This window comes from Rhinopithecus roxellana, chromosome 10 (assembly GCF_007565055.1).
Source record: "Rhinopithecus roxellana isolate Shanxi Qingling chromosome 10, ASM756505v1, whole genome shotgun sequence".
Taxonomy (NCBI): domain Eukaryota; kingdom Metazoa; phylum Chordata; class Mammalia; order Primates; family Cercopithecidae; genus Rhinopithecus; species Rhinopithecus roxellana.
In genome coordinates this window covers 23158208-23177396 of record NC_044558.1, presented here as the reverse complement: position 1 = coordinate 23177396, position 19189 = coordinate 23158208, and the positions used below count along the sequence as shown (strand labels likewise).

Here is a 19189-nt window from a genome sequence, read left to right as displayed (position 1 = left end):
TTCAAAGTGACTCACTCAGTGTCACTGAGAAATGATTCAGTCTCCTCAGCCACGAAAGCACACACCATCCCTAATGCAGGCACAGCCATATGATTATGTAGACACACGTGCAAGCACAAATAGTCCACAGGATAACAATGATCCCACAATCCTTGTAACTCCTCAGGTCTCATTGCAAACACTATCTTGTGCCCTCTTTCCTTCATCAGAACCTGATGGAATGCAACACAATCATGTGTTTCAGGGTATGGCTCCCACTCAAGAGTGTCCCTACAGTCTATACCCCGATATGCTGGGAATCAAGAAAGGAAAAACTAGGAACAAAACAAGAGGGGTGGGCAACAAATGGTAGGGGCATGAATGGTCTCTAAAAAGGGCTGGACATTGAAAATAATTTAAAGCAAGAATGAAAAAGTTCAGTGTAACCTTTGAATGATATGCTTCGTAGTAGCTAGCTAATATAATAAATGCTCATACACACACACACACACACACACACACGCCTGATTCATGAACTGCAGAGCTTTAAGACATGATTCTCAATCAAATTTCAGAAGGAAATATTTTTAAATGCTTACCTCTTAAAATGTTCAGATTTGAAAACTTTAGTGATTAAGAAGGCAGTGTTTTTCTTTTTGTTTGTTTGTTTTGTTACAATAGATGCTACTACTGTACATAAGATTTGAGTAGGCACTCCACTCCTTAAACCATGGATGGAGGGTTTGAATCTTACTGGATGAATTCAAGAGTAGGAATTGCATTGTAATATTGTTATCATTGCATCAAACTAAATCTATCTCCAAGTTCCCATTCCACTGGCTTCATGGACAATTTAATTTCAGTTATTGCTGACACTCCCACTTTCCTGCCTCATGTATCCAGAACTGTGCTAAGGTCCTAGGAGTTTTGTAGAGAGCAGAACATTTAGAGAGACCAGTCAGGTGTCCAAGATACACTGGTTACCACTGAGCTGCCCGCTTTTCAAGTCTCCAGTGACTCCGCACATTCACTCAGTCACTAACAAATATTAGTAAGCACCTACCACACTCCATGCTCTGTTCAAGGCACTGGAGATAAAACAAAGAAACAGGAGGATGAGACTGCCCCCTTCCCAGAGACTCCTAAGTTCCTTTCTCAGGCCAGGAACTCTCCGTGTGACTGACAGTTCAGGTGGCTCCCATGCAGTCTCCCAGGCAAGCAACATAGCCATTCTCTCCCTTTCCATTCACCCTACTAGAAGCCTGACTCCCTCTACAGGGCATCTCTCTTGCAATTTCTTCTTCCAACGGAGCATCAGTCTTGGAAGCTCAGGCTTTCAGAAAACAAAAGGCAGGAATTTTAAGTAACACAAAACTCTGCTGAAACAAAGGAGTTCAAGGGACCTGGCTACCATCTTGGAATGGAGAGTGAAGGGTGAGAGGGTGAGAATAGAGAGGAAGGGACAAATAACATCAAGGAAAAGAAACAAACACACATACACACACACACACACACACACACACACACACACGCACACGCACGCACTCTTGTTATACTTTCACATGTAAACGCCTTTTCCTAAAAAGCAATCAAGTTGTTTTCGTATTGAACACCAAAACAAGATGTGATCTGAAAATGTTTTTATTTTTCCTGAATTAGACTTTGTGCCAAACATTCACCACTGCCTTAAGGTATTATGCCTGGCACAGTATCTGACACATGACAGGCGAGATGGATGGATGATTAAAATAACTCGTTTCTTTTTTATAAGCTGTACATCTAATACGGAGGATCTGAAAAACCACTTGAGAATGGCCAGCCACTCTGAGACATCTTTAGAATAGATGAGGCTATACTTAGGGTATGCACACTAAAAGATAAAATACTGTCAATGTATTTTACAATGTAGAAGCATGGTGGTGATATTCTTGCATCAAGATGTGAAAATATAATACAATTTTAAAAACACAAAGTAGTTCATTTTTCGTAATCATTTTTATTTATTTAGTATTTAGCAGAACAAGGACTAACATACAATCAAAAATTGACTGTATCCCATAGAAACCATATATCCTTGGGGAGCTATATTCAGGTTTTTCACCTTTAAAATGAAGAAAATCTTATCCATTATTACTTAGGGTTAAGATTGAAAAGACATACTTTGGGAAAACACCATCATGGCTGGCCTATCCCAGACACTCAAGAAATGTTTGCAACACACACAAATACACACATGTAAGCATGCACACACGCACTTCTAGCTTGATATTGAAGGTCTCATATATATGTGTGTGTGTATATATGTATGTATATATGTGTATATATGTATGTATATATAGTGTGTACACATATATATAGTCACAATATTTGAAGAAAAAAGTGAAAATTTTCCATCATCTTGTTAATCTTAACAAAAAGGAGAGGAATTAGACAGATATTCAGAATTCCATATTCTTTTTTTTGTATTATTATACTTTAAGCTCTGTGGTACATGTGCAGAACATGCAGGTTTGTTACATAGGTATACATGTGCCATGGTGGTTTGCTGCACCCATCAACCCATCATCTACATTAGGTATTTCTCCTAATGCTATCCCTCCCCCAGGCCCCCACCCTTTGACAATACATGGATGATGCTGGAAACCATCATTTTCAGCAAACTAACACAAGAACAGAAAACCAAACATTGCATGTTCTCACTCATAAGTGGGAGCTGAACAATGAGAACACATGGACACAGGGAGGGGAACATCACACACTGGGGCCAGTTGCAGAATTCTATATTCTTTACATACTTAATGATGGTCTCTCAAAGCTTTCCAGAAATGATAATCTAAGGTACAGTCCCTTAAAGTACCAAGCTACCTATTTTCATGCTTGGAGATTTCCATGAACTGGCTAAAAATTTTGATCATATTTGGAACCTAGATAGAGACTGAATGGCCCCAAATCTTTCCTTCCAGAAATGACCCAGCCTGTGTGGGCAGCTTCTCAAGTCTAATTAGCACAAAACTTGTTTGCAATAAGAAAATAAATTAGTTCCAAAGCAGTAGAAAATGCATAAACTTATAAAGGGCTGGATTTGCATTTTAAAGTCAAGTTATATTTCCTTTTTTCTCTGTTAGGTACTCATAAATTTATACTCCTGTACCTGTTCATAGAGAGGTCACCCTTCTAAACTACAGAACACTTAACATCAGATACAAACATGTCTTTACTAAGATCTGGTAATAAAAATTACTATAAAAATAGTACCTTACTAACCTTAAGTTCATTTTGATGTAAGTTCATTTTAGCTCCCCCTCCTTAAATGTAAGTTCATCTCTAGCACTTGCATGGAAGTTGACTTTTATCATTTATTGAAAAAAATTTAAACTCTTTGAGCACTGTACGACCTATCATCTTTCAAATCAAGTGAAGTAATTACATAATTTTATAACTTTCCATGAAAAGTTATTTTCTCTCCAACGTCTAATAATTTGATTTTTATTCTCCTGTGGATATTTTTTCTCTTTTATTCATTAGTGTAATATAAAGGGATTGTTCAACCAGAATATATAGCTGGTCCCCTTATATTCTTTGCTAAAAACATTTCTTTTAAAAGTAGCATCATCTTCAGCTTCAGGATCCTTCACCTCAATGTGTTTAATTCCTGTACTGAGCATATTCATGAAGGAATTAAATGAAGGAACAAACAGTCATCATTGTAGTCTGGTCTCCATTATTATCATGTTCCCTTGTCACTTAATTTCTCCCACTCTCAGTTGTTCCATTTGTAAGGTGGAGGTAATAATTATCTCATAAGGTCAAGAGGACAGTATAATGATAAATGGGGATAACTAAAAAGCATAAAATTATTCATAAGAAAAGTAACAAGAAAATGCAATGTCCCTAGGCATGGGCAAGGACTTCATGACTAAAACATCACAAGCAATGGCAATAAACGCCAAAATCGACAAATGGGATATAACTAAAGAGCTTCTGTACGGCAAAAGAAACTACCATCAGAGTGAACAGGCAACCTACAGAATGGGAGAAAATTTCTGCAATCTACCCATCTGACAAAGGGCTAATATCCATAACCTACAAAGAACTCAAACAAATTTACAAGAAAAAAACAACCCCATCAAAAAGTGGGCAAAGGATATGAACAGACACTTCTCAAAATAAGACATTTATGCAGCCAACAGACACATGAAAAAATGCCCATCATCATTGGCCAGTAGAGAAATGCAAATCAAAACCACAATGAGATACCATCTAATACCAGTTAGAATGGCAATCATTAAAAAGTCAGGAAACAACAGATGCTGGAGAGGATGTGAAGAAATAGGAACGCTTTTACACTGTTGGTGGGAGTGTAAATTAGTTCAACCATTGTGGAAAACGGTGTGACAATTCCTCAAGCATCTAGAACTAGAAATACCATTTGACTCAGCCATCCAATTACTGGGCATATACCCAAAGGATTATAAATCATGCTACTATAAAGACACATGCACATGTATGTTTATTGTGGCACTATTCACAATAGCAAAGACTTGGAACCAACCCAAATGCCCACCAATGATACATTGGATTAAGAAAACATGACACATATACATCATAGAATATTATGCAGCCATAAAAAAAAGGATGAGTTCCTGTCCTTTGCAGGGACTTGGATGAAGCTGGAAGCCATCATTCTCAGCAAACGATCACAAGGATGGAAAAGCAAACACCACATGTTCTCACTCATAGGTGAGAATTGAACAATGAGATCATTTGGACACAGAGCAGGGAACATTACACACCAGAGCCTGTCGTGGGGTCGGGGGATGGTGGAGGCATAGCATTAGGAGACATATCTAATATAAACGATGAATTGATGGGTGCAGCAAACCAACATGGCACATGTATACCTATGTATCAAACCTGTACATTGTGCACATGTACACTAGAACTTAAAGTATAATAATAATAAGAAAAGAAATGCAATGTCCCAAAACTAGAATTACGAAAAAAATGCAATGGTTGTTTATGCAATGTTCTTCACATCAAAATCCCTCAAATCCAAATCCAACATGAGATAAATTATTTGATCTTAAAAGAGGAGCTTCATGATCTAGAATTAGGGCTCTGATAATGAAATATCAACGGTAATGACTTAGCATGTGACACCGCATCACCCATCCTCAATGCTAAATATTTAACTTGAGTAAATGTGCTGATTCTGATAAAATTTTGAGTGAAAGCTATAAAAGTAAAATACTCAAAGAAGAGCAAACCTTGATTATTCAAAATGCTTAGAAAATGAGGGTTCACTTCTTGCATGCAGCCCATCATCAATGACTCCAGATACTCATTTTGCAGAAGTAGTTCCTGATTTCACTTTGCTCCATCAACGTTTCCCTCTTATGACTTCCATTTGAGCAGAAGAATTGTATTTTGGTTTCTTAAAGGTTTTTCTTTGATTATGATTAATCAAGAAATCTAAAAATTTACAATACTCCAAGGTTCACTATTATAACATGAAATACAATATGCAGAATTGAAAATTCCGCTATAGCTTTTTCAAAATTTCCACTATTATGTGATTTAATTTCACAAATTAAATCTCACTTTCACTGTCTCTTCTAGTCTTAAAATCATTTTGCACAGTATCTCTTTCAAGACATCATTTTGTTAATATTTTTTAAAGCTTGGCATCTAAGGTTTCTAGTTTATTACCCCTCCCAAGTATTATAATAGTTTCTTCTCTCACGGAGAATTTAAAATTTGAGTGAAACTTACTTTCTTGTATTGCATTAAGAATCTCTGAAAAGTCCACATCACTCTTTGGCCCGTCAGGTAGTATTTGCATATCCAGCTGGTAGCCTTGCAAATCCACACCTCCTTCTAGAGAAATGAAAGATATTCATGGAGTTTGCACTGGTTATCAGAGTCTGTCATTAGGGTCTCAAGGAGAAGCTATGTCAAAATCCAAAGTGAACAGCTAGCTGGTTTGCCAGTGATCCTCCTTCTTAGACAAAGGACTTAAAAAAAAAAAAAAAAAAAAAAAAAGGAACATACACAAGCCATTTGCATTGTATGGGACCAAAAAGGTTCACTTGTATTTCCAATGCAAAAACAAGGCAACTAGTTTTTTACAAGGATACATACTTCATAGTATTTACTGATAATTCCCTAGGTAAAAAAAATATAACATAGCCTCTACCTAAGGGTATTTAAAATTATTTTCAGCTTCCACATGGATTAAATGTGACATTAACACAAACACTTTAAGATATCATCTTCTTATAATAATTCATTCTTAAGGATGGAAATTAAACCTCCCTGATTCATCATTTATTTTTCAACTGTATCCGAATTTGAAAATGTATTCTATGAAGCAATTAAGCCTCTTGTTCTAGGTTTGTCTGATATATTTTTGGCATGTCCTAAAGAAAGGAAGTTTTTATGCTGCCCCATACACCTATAGAACATTTAAGGAAGTCAAAGAAACCAAGGTACCAAAAGGTAGCTTTATCATGAACAATAAACCTTCTAAACCTTCTGAAAGCTTCTTAAAGTAATCAGTAAGAATGTCTCCAATTTGAGGAGTCGGCCAGGGCTAAAAAGCCAGTGCTAAAATAAACAGCCTGATGCCTAAAACAGAACATGCCCTAGCTTCCAGTTTTTTTGTAGAAATAATCCTCTCTTAAGCCTAGGAGGTATACTCCTGAAACTTTATACAAAGTTTCAGTTACATTCCTAAAGCTCAAGAATAAGATAACTCACAGCCTCACACGAATGCTTATTCTAGGAGTAAAACACCTAAAGGTAACTTAATATTCTATTATATTTAACAGAAAATAAGCCTTGGGAGGGCAGGGACTGTGTCTGCATGCTATAACCCAAGCACTTAGAACAGGACCTAGCACAAAGTATATTCTCAACAAAGTAGATTCTCAGGCTGAATGAATGAATGAGGCTATGCAGTAATAACAAAACCAAAACAGTAGAGCTAAGAGCAAAGCTATAAGCTCAGATTCTGGAGTCAGAGAGACCAACGTTGAAATTCTTATTAGGTAATGCTAAATCTCTCTAAATTTTAGTTTCCTCCTTTATGAAACACGGATGACGATAACAGCCTCGCAGAGCAGCCACGAGTATTAAATGAGATAATGCACAAAAACCTTAGTTGTCACGTAGTCAGCACTCAATAAATAGCAGCCACAGGTATTACTATTGTCATCCATAATAATAAGCAACACTGCATTTATATAGAGACAGACTACGTATTGAACAACATGAATAATGAAAATGAAGTCATAAGTCCGTTCCTTGAGACCCCAGTATGCATTTTGGTGACTGTCAGGAACTGCTGTTTAATATTCCAGTCACAGCAGTGAACTTTTCAGATGCACTAATGCAGCTGCCTCATTGCAAAGTCTGAAGCTACCTATGAGAGAGTTGCTTAGGACAGACAAACATGCCTTCCTGCTGGTCCAGAATTAAAATGGGTTATTTGCCTTTTTCTTCCATGACCAGTCACTTCAAATGGGTAAAGAAAAGTTCTGATGCTTTTCAGTCTCGACTAAGGCTAGTCAGCTTTGTTCTATTTGATGGCCAAAGACCTCATAATTACAACAATGACAAGAAAAATAACAAGAATATTCAATATCACCCTGGCTCTGGGCTATGTACTTTATGATATCATTTAGTCTTTAATCTTGAAAAGAAGGTGAGATGCAATGGAGTAACTTGCCCAAAGTCACACAGCTACTAAAGTGTAAAGATGTAATCACAATCCATGCTCTTCACTAGTCTTTAAAATCACCCATATCCAAGCAGTCACAAACACAGGCTGTTTGGTGATAAGAGAACTGGATTTGTCAAATAAATCCAACATAATCCAATAAAATGATCCTGTGTTCTAATACTTCAGATCAAGACAAAACCCATTACATAAGCTAAAAAAAAAAAGTGACTTCCTAAATAGAAACCCAATTTATTTTTTGTTATTTGTCATAGGGGCTCATAAACTCAGGTAGAAGTAACTATGACTACTAGATAACTAGAATTTTTAATAACAAAGATTCCAAAAACCTCTGATAATCTTTTTAAACGTGAGAGGACAGTATAGAAGTATAAGACACAAAAGAAGCACCATAAAGGAGGCATATAGGTCATTAAATTCTGTCTTCAAAGAATATTTAATGATGTGGGAAAATGCTTGTTTATAACAAAAAAGTGAGGAAAACCAATAGAAAAATATAGATTAGATAGATACATAGATAGGTAGGTAGGTAGGTAGGTAGGTACATAGATAGATAGATAGATAGATAGATAGATAGATAGATAGATAGATACATACATACATACATACATACATACATACATAGGCAGAGACATGTCCCAAGTACAGTCATGTCTCACTTAACGATAGGATACTTTCTGAGAAATGTATCGGTAGGAGATTTCATCATTGTGCAAACATTGTAGAGTGTACTTACACAAACCTAGTTGGTATAGCCTACCACATACTTAGATTACATGGTGTAGCCTATTGCTCCTAAGCTACAAACCTGTACAGCATGTTACTGTACTGAACACAGTTACCTAATACAGTTACCTACTGTAACTGTAATACAATGGTATTTGAATATCTAAACATAGAAAGGGTACAGTAAAAATAGAGTATGAAAGATAAAAAATGGTCTCTCTGTATAGGGCACTTACCATGAATGGAGCTTGCAGGAATGGAAGTTCCTCTGAATGAGTCATTGAGTGGTGAGTGAATGTGAAGGCCTAAAATACTATTGCACATTACTAGACTTTATAAACACTGTACACTTACGCTACATTAAATTTATTTTAAAATGTTTCTTTCTTCAATAATAAATTAATCTTACGGTAAGTTTTTACTTTGTAACCTTTTAGATTTTTTTTAACTTTTGACTCTTTTGTGATAACACTAAGCCTAAAACACAAATGCATTTTATAGCTCCCCCAAAAATTTTTTTCTTTATATCCTTATTCTGTAAATGTTTTACTACGTTTTAAACTAAAAAACTTTTTAAAAACTCTTTTTGTGAGAAATGAAGACATAAACACACACATTAGCCCAGGCCTACACAAGGTCAGGATTATCAATATCACTTGTTCCAGTGGAAGGTCTTCGGGCAATAACATGAATGGAGCTCTCACCTCCTGTGATATACATGCTCTCTTCTGGAATACCTCCTAAAGGACCTGCCTGAGGCTATCTTACAGTTAACTTTTTTTTTTTTAATCAGTAAAAGGAGTATACTTTAAAATAACAATAAAAAGTACAGTATATAAGCCAGTAACATAGTAGTTTATTATTACTGTCAAGTATTATATACTGTAAATAATTGTATGTGCTATATTTTTATACAACTGGCAGCACAGTAGGTTTGTTTACACCAGAATCACCACAAACATGTGAGTAACATATTGCACAGCTGCGCCATCACTAGGCGATAGTAATTTTTCAGCTCCAGTATAATCTTAATGGGACCACCATGGTTTATGTGGTCCATTACTGATGAAAAAGTCATCATGCAGTGCATGACTGCATACTAAAAAACATACCCATTTATATGACTAGAAAAATATAACAGGAAGAAAATACTCAAAATAGCTACAGAAGTTATCTCTCAGCTGTGAAATTATGGGTAGATTTTGTTGTATACTTTAGCTTTTTTATGGTTTTCACAATGAGAATACAAATTTTTTTTGAGACAAAGTCTCACTTTGTCACCTAGGCTGGAGTGCAGTGTTGTGAACACAGCTTACTGCAACCTCAACCTCCTAGGCTCGAGCAATTTTCCCACCTCAGCTCCAAGCAGCCAAGGGCTACAGGTGCACACCACCATGCCTGACTAATTTTGGTATTTTGTATAGACAGGGTTTTTCCATGTTTCCCGGGCTGATTTTAAACTCTTGACCACAAGTGATCTGCCTGCCTCAGCCTACTGGGATTACAGGCGTGAACCATTGCACCCGCCCTTAGTATAAAACATTTTATAACTTTAAAGACTTGTAAAAATTCAAGAGTGGGATAGCAGAGGTTAATAATTATTTAGAGTTCAGGATTTAAGACTGAAAACAAAGATTGCAGATATTAAACTGTAGATGGCAAATATTCAATTTAATATAACAGATTTTCTAAATTCATGTAATTTTTTATTTTTGTAATTAATTTTTTTTTTTTTTTTTTTGGAGATGGAGTCTTGCTCTGTCACCCAGGCTGGAGTACAGTGGCGTGATCTCGGCTCACTGCAAGCTCCGCCTCCCGGGTTCACGCCATTCTCTTGCCTCAGCCTCCTGAGTAGCTGGGACTACAGGCACCCGCCACCACGCCCGGCTAACTTTTTGTATTTTTAGTAGAGCCGGGGTTTCACCATGTTAGCCAGGATGGTCTCGATCTCCCAACCTCGTGATCTGCCTGCCTCGGCCTCCCAAAGTGCTGGGATTATAGGTGTGAGCCACCGCGCCTGGCCATGTAATTTTTTAAAATGTGTAAACCAAATAGCTTCAAAATGCAACATTCTCTTCATGCTAAATATTATGATCACACATAGAATCCCCCAAATATAAGGTATTTTTCTGTCTCTGCTCTAGAAGAAATACAGAATACTCTTTCATAGAGTATAATGTAATGGTCTGGAACTTCTGACAATAAGCTGTTCATTAAGTCTAACACCACAAAGGAGAGGGAGCTGCAAAACAAGGACTTTTGTAAGCTTTCCTAAATGGAGAGTGATCAGTGTATCAATGCATCTTCAAAGATGACAATCTCCACCTTTAACTTAGAATACCCAAGTGAAAGAGACTAAATGACTTCAGTGTAGAAAAATGTACTATGTCTACTTTGTACTTCTGATTTTATTTATTTATTGTTACTCATATAGCCTTTTGTTATGATTGCTAAAAAACTAAGAATCTGAGTTCTTTGCCATAGCCACAGATATCTTGGACTTCGGGTCAGAACACAAAGATTTGAGAAACTAGGCAAGATGGTAAAGATACTATAGATTCAAACTGAAGATTCTTTAAAATACAGCCCCACTGGGCATCAGGAATTAACATGCAATTAAGTACAATCCTAAGGAAACTAAACAAATAAAGAGGGAAGTTAAGAAGATCCCTAAAGATGTGGAAACATACTGAACAATTAAAAAAAACCCAAGAATAGCTACAAAATCCATGTGATCTCCATTTTATCTCTAAGTTTCCCCACATGTTACAGATAGAAGTGATTATACTCAATACTTAATTGTGATTCTGTAACCTTGGTAACAGCACTTACATTTAATAAAAAGTTGTTAGCTGGACAAGCAATATTTTAAAAATTCATTCTGTACCTAGCTTACAGTTAGGCATTATTTTATTTATTTATTTATTTATTTTTAGACAGTCACACTCTGTCACCCAGACTGGAGTTCAATGATTCAATTGCAACTCACTGCACCCTCAACCTCCAGAGCACCAAAGCACTTTTATACAAGAGAAACAACAACAACAAAAATGAGTTCCAAACATAAGTTTCTTGATTAGCAAATATGTCACATAGCTCTTTTTATTTTGAACTCACATAGCTCTTTATATTTTGTCTTTTCTACCGTATATGTTTTCTATGAAAAATGAGGTAAAGTACCTAGCATAGTAGAAGCAGACAAAGAAAATGTAAGTTCCTAGTTTTTCCATATCTAGATTTCTTCCTCATTGCTAGCACCCTCAACTACACAGTAACACATTGAAGCCTGGGATCAAACTGCATCCTCATTTTATCTCCTATAAAACATAGAACAAGGCCTTGAACATATTAGTTGTTCAGTTAATGCTCTTTCACTGCAATTTCACATTATGAATAACAATAATGAATATAAACTAAAAAGATGATCCAATTTTTTTAGTCTACAATTTAAAGAATCTCAATAGGTTATCAGTAGATTACTGTGAAAGACATATTATAGATCATAACTTTTTGCCTTTACAGTAAAATCTTGTTAAATTTTATCTAATAATAAACAAAATCTCAAAGTACCAAAGGGCTTATAATAAAAATCAATAGCTACCCTTTTTGCAATCCCTATTCTTTTCCTCAGTGGAAACAGGACTTTTAAGAGTCTCTGTTGGATCCTTTTATGTGTGTGTCCCATTGTTGCATGATTTTCCAATTTTATATACTATATATGGTTTTTCTGCTGTGACACACGACAATATAACTTACATTACTGCCACTCTCCACTTGCCCTCCACTCACTCACCAAATCACTATTCTTAGTAATTTCATTAGATTGCCTTAGTTTAGTTACTTTAAATAAATCACTTAAAATTCCTTTCCTTGTTCAATCAATTACAGACATATCTCATATGTGTAAATTAACACAAGTGATCAAAAAAGGAGATACTGGCACTAAACTAACCTGGATTTGAATGCTACTTTTATGTGACCTTCACTCATTAAATAATAAACTCAATAAGGCTTATCTTTCTCATTGAAAATATGGGAAACTAAAATTTTTTGGAGGCTTTAGTATAAATTGTAGACATTATACACAAATAATTTGACCCATCATGTTAGATCAAGGTGCTTCACTACAAATTTTATATGATATTCATTCTCTGCAAAATGAGGGACTATTCCAGGTTTGGGGACTAGGCTAAATAAAAACAATTCCACTTTAAAAATCTTGTAATTTGGGACTTGGAATAGTTACTTCATATTGAAACCAAAATAAAGGAAAGTCTGACAAATCAGTTCTTACCCTCCCCATGTCACAGAAAAGATAAGGAGTGTGTAAAGTAGACTTAAGAGGATAAATGATATTTTCTATAATAACTTCATAATAACTGTTGCTAGAGCTGAGCTTCTGTCTACATTCTATTTATACTCTACAAATAAAAATTGGTAGTTCCTGTCCTGAGAGGTGTATTTAATACAAATCCTCAAACACAGCATTTTTTTTATAGAATAAGTAGCAGTGATATTTCAAAACTTGAGCTACATATCTAAAATAAATCCTCACATGTAATATTTTTGGACTTAAGAGGCTGCAAAGACCCCATTTTCTAAACAGGGAGTTTTGTATTGAACTCCCCATAGGTGAATTCTGCATTCCTATGACAATGTTAAGATGGAGAATAGTGTCAAGAAAGGAGGAAGGGCTGGGTATGGTGGCTCACACCTGTAACCCCAGAGCTGCAGGAGGCTGAGCCAGGAGGACTGCATGAGACCAGAAGTTCAAGACCTACCTGAGCAATATAGCAAGACCTCCATCTCTAAAAAAATAAAATAAAATTAGCTGGGCATATTGGTGCATACCTGTAATCCCGTCTACTTGGGAGACTGAAGCGGGAGGATCACTTGAGCCCAGGAGTTTGAGGCTGAAGTGAGCTATGATCATGCCACCGCACTCCAGCCTGGGTAACAGAGTCCTTGTCTCTTAAAAAAATAAAAATAAAAAGAAGGGAGGGAGGTCCATTCTGTCCTTACAGACTTTGCTGGCATCAGCCAGTGTTCAAGATAAGTCTTTGAAGAAGAGGGTAAGGAAATGAGTTCAGCTCTTCTGGAGAATCTGAAATTGGAAACCATAGATTTACATGTAGGAAATGCTACTGGTTCTGAAAAAAAAGTTCCATCTTTTTTTTTTTTTAACATTATTTGTACGACTTACCAAAATCCTTTTTTTTGTGTGTGGCATAAACTAAAAAAGATTCACAATAGAAGAGGCTTCATAAGTGTAACAAATATACATGTCATTTTATTAGTATTGTGTAAAACTATAAATCTGATGATGTTGTAAGTTCATTCTTTTACAGAAGAAAGCTTGGCTCATATTAGCAGGACTAAACATATTGATTCACTCACATTAGTCACTAAGGCTAAAGCTATTCCCTCAAATGATTAATGCTAAGTACTCCTAATGGCCAAGTTCTTTACTGGGTCCTGATGGGAGAACCACATTTGGCTAACAGTAGGCAGATATTTCTGAGGTCTAAAAAGGAAATAATAATTCTACTGCTTTGGCCAGTAATGGCTTTCCTTCGGCAGAATTGCTTCCATGTTTTCCAGGATTGGTAGGATCATGATCTCCTGAGTTATAATGCATCCCTTCACTAAAAGTTCCCAAGACGGCCTGGAAGTCAGAATTGTAAGGCTTCCAACAGCAGGACGGATTGGTGAATCACATAGGCAGAATTGTGTGGTATCTCCCAATTTCCTAGTTGCTGAGGTCTGTTGTGACGACAAGGACTCTTGCAGATGAGAAGAGACAAACTCAGCGTTACAGAACAGAAACGGTGCAATTTTCAGCCTCCCTAAATGTTGTTAACTCTTTTGTCTTGAATGATAAGTCTTCATACATAAAGGGCTTGAGATGAATGTGAGAAGGAATATTGCCCTTGCAAAACGACAATCTTCAAAAAAGCTAGGACTCCGCCCCTCTTGTGCATCAGCCTGTCAGCTCAAACTCAGACAATCAACCCCAGTAAAAGCCCACTATTAACTGACTATCCACCATGGAAGGGCTTAGGTTTTAAATCTCAACTCTACTAGTTATAGTTGTATGATCCTGAGCTAAATGGTTAAAGTATCCCATCCTATCTTCAGTGGATATATTCCAAGACCCCCAGTGGATATCTGAAACTGTCGATAGTACTGAACCTTATATATCTATAGATATATAGATATATATATGTGGGTGTGTGTATATATATGCTTTTTTCCTATACATACATACCTATAATAAAATTTAATCTTTAAATTAGGAACAATAAGAGATTGACAACAGGCCGGGCGCAGTGGCTCAAGCCTGTAATCTCAGCACTTTGGGAGGCCGAGACGGGTGGATCACGAGGTCAGGAGATCGAGACCACCCTGGCTAACACGGTGAAACCCCGTCTCTACTAAAAAATACAAAAAACTAGCCGGGTGAGGTGGCGGGTGCCTGTAGTCCCAGCTACTCGGGAGGCTGAGGCAGGAGAATGGCGTAAACCCAGGAGGTGGAGCTTGCAGTGAGCTGAGATCCGGCCACTGCACTCCAGCCTGGGTGACAGAGCGAGACTCCGTCTCAAAAAAAAAAAAAAAAAAAAAAAAGAGATTGACAACAATAACTAATAACAAAATAGAACAATTACAACAATAATGGTAAAATAGAACAATTTCTCTCTGTCTTTCTCTCAGAATTCTTATTGTAACTGAAATGATGAAAAATAAAGTTATGGATAAGGGGCGCATTGCTGTACTTAAATCTCTGCAAGTTTCTAAAATATAAAATTATTTGAAATAGCCTCAGGCAGAAGAAGCAGTTTTAAATTCCACAAAACACAATGCTCTTTTCCAGAAATTAATCATTTGCTTTTCTTTGTGGCTGCCTTTTTATGGCTCTTCTTCATTCACTTTCTGTGCTCAAAAGGTTGTAAAATGATTTTTCAGAAAATTCCCTCTAAATGCATCCTATAGATCAAAATGTGTATGTATATGTCCCTCAGTAAAATGAAAAGCAAATGCAAATAAGAGAAGAATGTGGTATGTATTTTTAGAAAAAAAAATAATTTTGTTTCTCAGCAAATGATAGCAAGGAACACAGATACCAATGCTCACATTTGCCAAAGACCAAAATAGCTTGTTTTCCTAAGCACCCCCACCTATTGACTAAACTCACATCACACATCTAAAAAAACCCACTTAAAGAGGAAGAGATTCAAATGAAGGATAATTAGAGTGTTATTTCTAAACCACAGCACTAACTGTTCTGAAAGCCACCACATTCACCTTCAATGCAATGAGAAATAAAACAGAAGTCCAAAGTAGCCCTTGCCACTTTTTCCATACAATTTTATCTTCCAGCCACCCCTAAAATCCATTCACAAACAGGAAGACTGATTATCTCATCCATGCTTCAGTTCTGTACAAGAGAGCAGCCAGGTTCCTTAGATCCTATAAGCAAACCTCAGCCACACTTCTCAATAAAGTGTCTATTTTCAGAAAAGGGGATAGAAAGCCCCCAAAATTTCACTCTCAGCTAACACTCATCTTCAAGAAAAAAAGTTGACAACATGGAAAAAACACCCAGAATAACTTTTTTTTTTTTTTTTGAGATGGAGTCTCGCTCTGTCACCCAGGCTGGAGTGCAGTGACACAATCTCAGCTCACTGCCACCTCTGTCTACCAGATTCAAGCGATTCTCCTGCCTCAGCATTTTTTTTTTTTTTTCTTTTTTCTTTTTGACAGTCTTGCTCTGTTACCCGGGCTGGAGTGCAGTGGCGCAATCTCGGCTCACTGCAACCTCTACCTCCCAGGTTCAAGCGATTCTCCTGCCTCAGCCTCCCTAGTAGCTGGGATTACAAGCCTGCACTACAATGTCTGGTTAATTTATGTATTTTTAGTAAACACGGGGTTTCACCATGTTGGCCAGGCTGGTCTCAAACTCCTGACCTCAGGTGATCTGCCCACCTCAGCCTCCCAAAGTGCTGGGATTACAGGCATGAGCCACTGCGTCCAGCCCCATAAGAAATTAAATACCCGGGTTTTAGTCGGGGTCTGTCAATTGCTAATTTTGTACTTTTGAGTTAGTAACTTCACTTCCTGTGCCATAGTAAAATAGGCGTAATTCCACCTCACAGGCTGCTATGAGGATTAAATGAAGTGCAGGAGAAAAATTTGTGAAAGCCCTTTGGAAACAACAGAATTATCAAGTAAATGTAGGGTTGTAGTATCATGATTGTTATCATTCTAAAGATTGGCCATATATTTATCTTTTCCTTATTTTTGTTTCCCTAAAGCATGAATTTATCTTGACTCTTGGCAGAACTAGGGACAAGTCTCTCTTGGCTGTCCTTCTTCTTTTAAAAGTCTCTCCTTAATGGTCCTCTCCTCTCCCTCTTCCCACAGCCTCTGGTACTACTCTTTAAAGGAGAAACAGGAGATGGTCTGTTCCCTAACTTGAGACCAGGCCTTGACATTGGTTCCAGAAAGTAATCTTTGAAACTCAGGGAAATAGGAATGAATTTTATTATAACACAATCACAAAAAAGGGAGGATGAAAAAACAAAAGTCCAGAGCATAGTAGACCAAAAAGAGAAGCTACAAAGTGGAACATCACTTACATTGAAAGAAATAATAAACTGTGAAGGTGATTACACATGCATTCAACAGAACCTAACTGGTCCCTTCTTCAGTATGGTTTTCTTATGCTAAGGTTTGAGCTACTGCAGGGTTTTTAATTTAAATTTTCTAAGGCTTTTTTATGCTAATTTACTAGAAATGTTTCTGCCAAGTTGTCTGAAGAAGAAAGTAATAGCATATTAAATGAGAGAATAACACTTGAGCTAGAATCTTGCCTTCACCATTTACTGGCTGTATAACCTTAAGCAAGGTACTTACCCTTCTTCATGCCTTAGTTTCCCCACCCATAAAATAAGGAAAATCACACGAGAATATTATATATAATAATATAATATTATATTAAACAAGATAATGAATAAAAATAGTTTAACAGTTTTTGAGTTTGGGAATATGGTAGTGAGCTTAATATATTGTAGCTATAATTTTATTATTATCAAATTTAATGCCTAAGTATACAGACTGTACTAATCATTCTAGCCTTCTGGAAACAACAAAATCCTAATGTTTCTCTCCTGGAAAAATCAATGTATCCTAACATTTAAATACTAGATAGATTCATAGGGAACAATAATCATGCATAAATGCGGAAAGGGCCATACGTTTTAAAAAGTGAGATAAAAGAAACTGTATTAGAAATTACTTGGGAATGACACATATCGGCAAAACATTATTTTACAAATTCTAAATGAGACTAAAGGACATATTCTGTGATGAATGACACTTCTCTAGGATTGTATCATGGGCCTAACAGATAAGGAAAAAGCAATAGAAGAGGTATTTTAGATTTCAGAAAGCTTCCAATTCTATTTTATATTGCATAGTCATTAGCTGGGATAATTTGATCTATATCCACTAAGCTTTATAGTTTCAAACTAAAAAAACTCAAAATCAGTGCCTCTGTTTACTCTGCTCTTGACTCTTAAATTATAGTCCCAAACCTAGTACTATTTACCACTTACATTATTGGTCCATAAAGAAAGCAGAAAATAATATTCATTAATTATTAGTGTCTAAAGGGTAAGGTCAAAATGAAATCGATAAACAGGAGAAAGAATTGAAACAATCAGTAGGAAAGAGAAACCATACAAATACAAGATGAAGATGAATGGCTTCTGTAATTTTAGAGCATAATGGGAGACCATCTTTTTGGTATTCTAGCACAAATTAACTGGGAAACTGCTAAATGAAGTGGTGACTGAGATAACAAGGATTCTAGGGGTATAGGTACTTTCAGGGTTATGAATTTTGCTTATCATGATGGTGACAAGAAAAATGATTTCTTTATTTATCAACCATTTATTACTGAACACCAAGTATGTGCCAAAAATCAAACTGGACATTCTTCACAAATTATTTAATTGCCATAATGAGGCTATGTAGGTTTGCCAGATAAAATACATTAAAACACACGATGTCCTGCTAAGTCTGAATTTCAAACAAACAATATAATTTTTTATTATATGTGTCGTATGCAATATTTGGGACATACTTTCAAAAATACTTGTTTATCTGAAATTTAAATTTAATTGGGAACACTGTATTTAATTTGGCAGCCCTAATACTATAAGGTAGGTATTAATTTCTTCATTTTACTGATGTATAAACTAAGATTCAGAGAAATTAAGTAATTTGTCCAAGGCTGTAATAGCCATCAGGTGACATATCTAGCTTTTAAACACTTAACGATAAAGCTTGCTTTCAGAACCAGTATAATTCACTGTTCCTATCGTTATGCTCTTTCCTGCATCTAAATGGTCATGCCTCTTCCTCCTGTTGAAATCCTAGTTGGCCTTCAAAGTCAAATTGGTAGACCATGTGTCTTATGAGTCTTTCTAAATTCTCTTCAGCATAATAAGGTTATGCTCCCATAACCTTATTTATTTCTCTGTTCTAGCCCTTAATACAGTTTGACTTCTATCATAGCAGCTTAAGCACATGTCCCTGTAGCGGGCATTCTTCCACATAGAGTTGTTTCCTAACATCACCTCTACTTCCTTTTGGTGAAGTCCCTCTCCCTCACTGTGTGTAGTCAAGGTGGCAAAAGAAATCAAGGGGTCCTACCCTCCCACGGTGAAGGCTGAAGGGAGA

At 36.3% G+C, this 19189-nt stretch overlaps 1 protein-coding gene across 3 annotated transcripts in view; it reads right to left on the bottom strand.

Moving 5' to 3' along the window:
* The window catches only part of ANO4 (anoctamin 4), a 325664-nt gene that overhangs the window by 199512 nt on the left and 106963 nt on the right, over positions 1-19189 (bottom strand). For 2 of the 3 annotated variants that reach the window (XM_030939837.1, XM_010357207.2), the window contains one exon: positions 5752-5856. The exons of the other annotated variant lie outside the window; for it this stretch is intronic. In XM_030939837.1, coding sequence (XP_030795697.1) covers positions 5752-5856 — 105 coding nt within the window. The remainder of the gene's footprint in view (positions 1-5751; positions 5857-19189) is intronic. 3 annotated transcript variants of the gene reach the window in all.